The sequence below is a fragment of the Limulus polyphemus genome, unplaced genomic scaffold, assembly GCF_000517525.1.
Source record: "Limulus polyphemus unplaced genomic scaffold, Limulus_polyphemus-2.1.2 Scaffold707, whole genome shotgun sequence".
Lineage (NCBI taxonomy): Eukaryota > Metazoa > Arthropoda > Merostomata > Xiphosura > Limulidae > Limulus > Limulus polyphemus.
Window position 1 is genome coordinate 172,350 of NW_013666317.1, and position 7,586 is coordinate 179,935.

General features: G+C 30.7%; 1 protein-coding gene across 4 annotated transcripts in view; it reads right to left on the reverse strand.

Moving 5' to 3' along the window:
• Positions 1 to 319: 319 nt before the first annotated feature.
• The window catches only part of LOC106460094 (sodium- and chloride-dependent GABA transporter 1-like), a 64,997-nt gene continuing 57,730 nt past the window's right edge, over positions 320 to 7,586 (reverse strand). For all 4 annotated transcript variants that reach the window (XM_022386714.1, XM_022386716.1, XM_013919776.2 and 1 more), the window contains 2 exons: positions 5,481 to 5,648; positions 320 to 3,317 (listed from right to left, as the gene is read on the reverse strand). In XM_022386714.1, coding sequence (XP_022242422.1) covers positions 3,219 to 3,317; positions 5,481 to 5,648 — 267 coding nt within the window. In that variant the 3' untranslated portion in view covers positions 320 to 3,218. The remainder of the gene's footprint in view (positions 3,318 to 5,480; positions 5,649 to 7,586) is intronic.

Below are 7,586 nucleotides of genomic sequence, written 5' to 3' on the forward strand. Positions count from 1 at the left end.
TCTTTGTGTTGTTCGATAGCTTGCAATTTTCTATTGCTTAGTAATTCTATTTATTTTTGATGTGCGTGCGATAAATCGTGACATTACCATTATAAAGGCTGTTTTTAAGCGTTGTATGTGTTATTTCCGGTTGTCAGTTTTTATTTGTATACGATACTATAACCCTTGAGAAAGACGTAAGCCGAAACGTCGAGTTTAAGTAAGATTGTTTTTGTGAAGTGTGTTTTTTCTTTGTAAACCTTGTATTTATATTTATTCGATAAATCACATCATTTATACGATGTTAAAAAATACTCTCACTTCCTCTGAGTTACGAATGAAATCTTTATTTCTTTTAATACTCCACAAATCAAAACGAATTAGTAAATTACATATTTCTCACTTAACACAATAATAAGGGTTACAGCATGCTAATGTTATTAACTAATGTAATATAATTTTTAGACACAACAATAAAGGTTGCTTATTTTTCGATTAAATTATACACCTATATCTATTACATACTAAAACAGACATTTAGTATAACTTTAACATAAGGCAAATAAGGATACAAAATAATAATATTATTCGCCATTGTTAAATACGTCCCTTAACTATACGTTTTCTGATATAACAACACAGAAATAAACATATCATGGTTATTAAGACTTTTTATACGTGAGATTTTAATAAATATATAATTGTGTGAAGGGAAATTAGTTTAAAATTCTCTGAATAAGGTAACATGTTAATGATTACTATGGACAACTAGCCTTGTTCTGATTCAGAGAGAGAGAGATGTTTACAACTCGACCATGAATCATAGTAGAATCGAGTTGTTCCTTCGAATCGGAAGTGGTGACGTTTTGATAACTGAAGGCTAAAATCTTAAATTATACATGAATTTGTTTCGACTTAACTGGGCTAATGTAACTCTCGTAAACTAGAATACGATATCCCGACCAGTAGAAACAATGGATTGAACAAGCATTAAATGATTCTAAACACATGCGGTTTACTCTTTATGCACGTTTCAAAAAATATTAATATACATTTGCAGAATAGTTGTAAGGATGTGTGATAAGTGTCAAAAACATAGTCAATCACAATTTTTCAAAATTTATATATTTTCTTTTGTGAGTTAAAAACAAGATAGAGTTAATGTTTAAAATAAAATCATTGAGATCCAAGTACAAAATGCGATCTACTTTGTCAGAAAAACACGTACGTTCAAAAAGTCTTGATACGAAATGATAAAAACCAAGTAACCCGAGCACTTTCGCTACTTTGTTCATTCATGATGTCAGAAAAACACGTACGTTCAAAAAGTCTTGATACGAAATGATAAAAATCCAATAACTCGAGCACTTTCGCTACTTTGTTCATTCCTGATGTCAGAAAAACACATACGTTCAAAAAGCCTTGATACGAAATGATAAAAATCCAATAACTCGAGCACTTTCGCTACTTTGTTCATTTTACTCTTAGCGAATTTTAAACTTGATACAGTATTTTTATTACGAATTGTTATGATGGCGGACTTTAAGTCAAATATATATTTCTTTAATACATGACTCATTTTGCTTATTTTATTAATTAATTAATATATTCTAAAAAAATTAGATCTACTGTTATAGATTACTTTATACACTATTATGTATTTACATACAATCAATCGATTATTTTGTTTGCTTTCGGATCTTCGCACAAAACTACTCAAGCGTCATCTGCATTAGCCGATTTTAAATTGATAGACTAGATGAAAGGTAGCTAGTTAACAGTACTCACAGCTAACTCTTGGGATACTCTTGTTGGGCCGTCATTCTTATAACACACCTATAGCCCCAAAGTGCAGAGCACCTTTATATTTTATTTGTGAAATAACTGGAGGCAAACGCAGTATGTGCAGGTTCATAGTCCGGTACACTACCAACTAGGCCAGACTCGGTCCGATATTTTTAATAAAATCAAATTCTACGTTTTACCATAATATGGAATTGTATACATTATTACAGTAATGTGAATAAATCATACAGTTAAGAAGTTTGTTAAAAAAATAAGGTAAAAATATAAGGCCATATTTAAACAATATCGTCTACAACAGTTCATTAAAAATAAAGGGTAAAACCAGTTTTAACCGTCAATGTGTATTTATTTTTATGATCCAAGGTTCCTCATCTTCCTTCAGTACAAAAAAAAACTGCTTTCATGGATTATACATGAATATCTCCTTAAAGATAAAAAATAAAAGATGAGAATAACTGCTAAACATGAAAACATATTTAATATTCAGACATTTCGGTGTAAACTATTTCTATCAGTTATCTATAATTATATACACAAAAAGTGATATAACATAACAGATAAACATAATTGTACATGGATTAAGGTTAGAATAGAATGATATGTATACATACATAAACATATGAAATAAAGTGAGTAATTTAAAAAAAGAACAGTTAGTAAGAGCCAGCTCTGTTATTTAAAGTTCAATTTTCCTTTCTTTTAGAAGTAGTTCACAATCAGAATACTCGGATAGGAAAATTAGTAATACAGATAGGGAGATTGTATTCGTTTCTTTTTAGTCAAGTGGAGGAGATAACAGTGGTTTTTAGGCTTCTGCTTGATATTCATAGGAGGGCATTTTTAATTGTCGTTTAGATGTGCTGAAATGGGAGGTTTTACAGCTACTATACGTTCTGAAACGCATGAAAATTATTAAATATATTTTTATGTTTTGACGTTGTTTTCACTTTTTAAAAAAAAATAAGACTCAATTTCCACTAAATGAATCACTTTTAAGTTACACCTTTACAATACATAAATCATTTTAACTCAAATCTAACGGTAATTTAGTAAATTAAAATGTCGTGTTATATTTATTTTAATCAATTGTAAATAAAAATTATTTAACAAAATCACCACACTTTTATACATCGACCTATTTATTTCACAGGAGTTAGTTGTAGATGATCACTTCTCTTGGCAGTCACTTTCGGTAAACAAATATTGTTCTATATTTATGCTTCGTTAAGTAAAAATATTTAACTAATTTGTAAAACGTTTACTATTTTGACCCGTCTTTTCGATTCCAGGTATATTTCTTGCTGAATTTCTACTTAACGAATAACGATGGCTATTATTATCTGGTCTTCACACTCATTGTTTTGACGAAAAAAAAGTGTCATTTATTTGTCAGAGTTATCATAAGTTTAGCATGGGTTTATTTCTGTTCATAATTAAACGACTGTCGTAACAATTACGCCTCCTTCCCGTATTTGCCTTTCTCGAATTTCTGTCACGAGTTCAATATCTGGTCTGAACAACAGCTTGCATCGCTATATTAAAAATAATATTAGATCAAATCAAAATTTATAAATCACAAATACGTGCACATTTTCTGAGACACTGGTGGTTATAAAATTAATTTAGAATGAAAGTGCCGTTTAAAATAAAACTTTTTCGTGGTATAAAGAATAGTGACCATAGTTTATCTTATGATAATATATTTCTAGGTCTCTATAAGTGTGAATGTATGGATACAGCGATTAATTTAAAATTATTACTTTTTTTAGCAGCTGAAATATTCTGTAGTTGTTATTTTTCGTGAAAAATTTAATTTTCCTTCATCTGAAGAAATTTACATAAACTTCTTAGGATCTCAATAAAATAAGAATCTTAATTATGAAAAGTTTACGAAATGCGCTTTTATTTGAAAAAAATATCTGTATACCCGATAAAAAGAAAATGAGTTTTGTTTGTTTTTTCTTTTTTGTTTAAATTATATCTTAATGTACATTTTTTAACCCTAAATCCTTTGTTCAAACTAGAATAGATATAGAAGTGAGAATGATAGTAATGATGCCAGGTTTTTACCCTTCTTTCAGTTGGAGGGACCAAAATAACACAGATATGGAAGACAAAAGGACAGTAACTATAAAATTGATTTGGGTAAATGAAAATAAAAACAAATTGAAAAAGTTATGATGAAGAAGAAGAAGCCACGCAGACATTTTAAAATGTTAATTTTATGATTATCCACGTACAAGTTGTTTCTTAAAGTTTTCAGACACAATAGGAAATTGCGTTTATTTCTTATATGACAGAACTTTGTACTTTGGGTATAAAAATAGTGTTGATATTACGAGAGAATACTGGGGAAGAGGCTAAGGAATATTTTGAGGAGTTGGCCTATTGAACTAAAAAATATTCAGGTCAATGAAACTTTAAAACAATGTAGTGTTAAAAAATAGGCTACATATTTTATCGTAACTAAATATTTTTCTTGCAAAGAAATGTTATGGATCATTTGAAAACAACCAATTATTTAATAACTTCTACCAGAAGAACTGCTACAATTCTACAAAAATAGTCACAATTAATAATAAATAATCTTAATTACGAGTAACAGGTAAACTACAAAAAGCTTCTTTACCACTCTGCCCTAAATCATCAGTTTGGTACCCTCCCTGCTAGCGATTTTTTGTTCCTTAATCTAAGAATACCTGACAAGATTTGTTCTGCTTAGCGAAATAACCACGCACTGAAGCAGAACAGTCACATGTACAAGGCTTCATGTACCATACTTTTCACATTCGGCAAGTGTACTTATTATTTTTAAAGACATTCAATGTTATATATTAAATCTGTTTAATATCACAAATAATTAAAATACATATTATTTAAACGAAATATTGTAAATGACTATAAATTACAGAAACACATACAAACTTACGACTTATTTCAGTAATTGGGAAGTTTCAAGCTAGATGTCCTCAGAACAATAGCATACCCTGTATGAATACACGACCACTAATGTATGTGGTCTAGTTCTACACATCCAAATACACCAAAGCACCAAAGTACTTGAGGGTGACATTGCTAAAGAAAGTCTGACCCAACGGTCAGAGTTGAAGAGGACTTATAAAGGGAACAAACCAAAGGTGACCACTTTTTTAAAGCAGAAGGATAATTTAAGAAATATAGCATAGAATGTGAGAAATTCAGAGATAATAGATATAGTTTTAAATCTCTATGGTGTGATTAACGCTTAGTCTTGTGTTGAAGTATGTAAGGTTAGGATAAAAAAACCTGTAAATACTGATAGTGCTTAACGTACATTTATGCATACCACGCTCAAACATACAATACAGATGACTGGTGAATTTATTATAAATCTTGAGATTTCATATAATTCTTATGGGGTTACAACCACGACACATCTTCTTTCTTCCTTAATTAAATTAGTTATTTACAATAGAAGTTACAGTTGATTATAAGTTAACCGTGGAGTGGAAAAGTCTTTCCCCTAATTACATCACAAAAACGTGAAACCACATTACAAAGCATGGAGTTTTCACATGAATCCTTCGTTTACATTCACTATGCTGTGCATCCATTGAGAATACATTCCAAAAAATGTTAAAGATAATTCTTCAAATCTATAACAAACTTGGTTACAGTATGAAAAATTGTTATCATAGTGATTTATCTATCCTTACCTCTTTGACAGTACCAGGCGTGATAATGAAAATGTAAATAGCATACGTGGGAATGCAGAGCATTGATGACAGTGCCAGCAACCAACCAATAAGCTGACCCCACCACGGATAAGTGTAGTCGATGTAGACCAGTGGCTTGTATTGGACCAAGCTAAAGAAGAAGACTCCCTATATAAAGAAAAAGAAAAAAAATCCTGTTCATTTGTTTAGTTTCCAGAGTATCTCCGTTTTCCATAATATATTTAGTTCTTACATTTTATCAAAAACGTGTAATTTCAAATAAAATGGGAGCATGCGATTGATTGTTGTATATGACGACAACCTGTTGCAAGAATGATGAATTTCTCGTACATGCATTTGTTATTCTAATGTAGGGCATAATGTTAATTGATAACGAATATCGCAACTATCAGTCTTAGCTAGTAAAATGTATTATCTAAACGCTGAAAGCTGGCGAAATGTTGGAATAATATGTAAGCTTGTGCATACCACACGTTTTGTCTTTTGTCAATACAGAACATCAAATAAAGACCTATTGTAGAACACTTTTGTAGAGACCACTGAGCTGGCAATAAAATTATTTAACTGCAAAATGAGCTTTCTCTAACAAAGTATACGATCATACTGCTTCAACCAGTATTTTCTCTAACAAAGTATACGATCATACTGCTTCAACCAGTATTTTCTCTAACAAAGTATATGATCATACTGCTTCAACCAGTATTTTCTCTAACAAAGTATACGATCATACTGCTTCAACCAGTATTTTCTCTAACAGTCTTCTGTTAACTTACTGTATAAAACTATTTTAAAGTTCAAAAGTACTATGTTATAATACTGCAGGACTGGTCATCATCTTGTCACAAAGCTTTATATTAACTAGTGCTTAGACAGTCAATCAACTGGTACAAATATTTCTGTTTTTCTCGTGTGCTTAACTGTTTTCAAACGTTTCTGGTGTATTTGACTGTTTTCAAAGAAGCAACGGCATCAAATAACAAACCTGCCAGGGTTAAAACACTGAATCTTGGTTACTAAAGTTGGAATTTAAAAATATCGGACACTATGATGTGTTTGTAAGAAAAGAGGAAAGTATTGTTTTTCTATAAAATTGCGGAAAATAATGCTATTGGTTGTTCCCTCAATCCTAATCCATTTCTGGTAATCTGCTCAAGCATAGTAACAACCCTGGGTCATGCAAAATAAAGAGATTGTTTTTTACATGTATCATCATAAAAGTGGTTGAGCCAAAGATATTAATATTGAAAACATTTCAAGAAACTAAAACTAGTTTATGGTTGCAGGTAATGTTTAATACCATGCCATTTATAATCTCATTTCAGTTTTAGTAAACTTTACTAGATTCTAATAATCACAAAGTTGCGATTTCTTGAACCGAATTTCTGGATCTAATAACCAATACTTTGCTACATCACCACTCCGGTTCCAACTCAGGTGAAAGGAGTCTAAATAATAATTTTCCTTTAAAGCATTCAAAACTTTGAAAGTCACTAGAAAATAATTTTAAAAAACGATTCTTAATTAAGCATGAAAAGGTGTTGTAAGCAATTTACAGAAATACATATACTTATAGTTAGCTAGAACTTGTATGCAACCAAAAAGTAACTTTAGATGGAACTAAGAATTAATCGTACAAAGCGTACAACACCCCTCTTTTCTTTCTTTTTTGCGTGCCTGCCCCAAAGACCTGAAATAAAAGTGATCACCAAAGTATAAGTTCGGTCTTACAGCATGGCATATCATTCCACTATACTTTCTAATAGATATTAATGTTATTTTCTTTTACAGTTTTCCACATTGCGCTTTTGAACAAAAATAATCACAGAGTACATTACAAAACAACTTTGTTTTTTATCTTTAGTTTGAAAAGTTCTCTGATAAGGACACTAAACCGTGGCCTAGTTGTTACTGTGTTCCGACTGTTAATCCGAAGATCCATTCATGATTTGAGGCTTATTGTCACAAAAAATATTTTGAGGCGGTGCGCTATAAGAGTGACGATGAAATCTTACTTTTCGATCAGAAGAAAGTATCCGAAGAGTTGGCAGTGAGTGTTCTTAACTAGTTGTCTTCCCTGCAATGTGG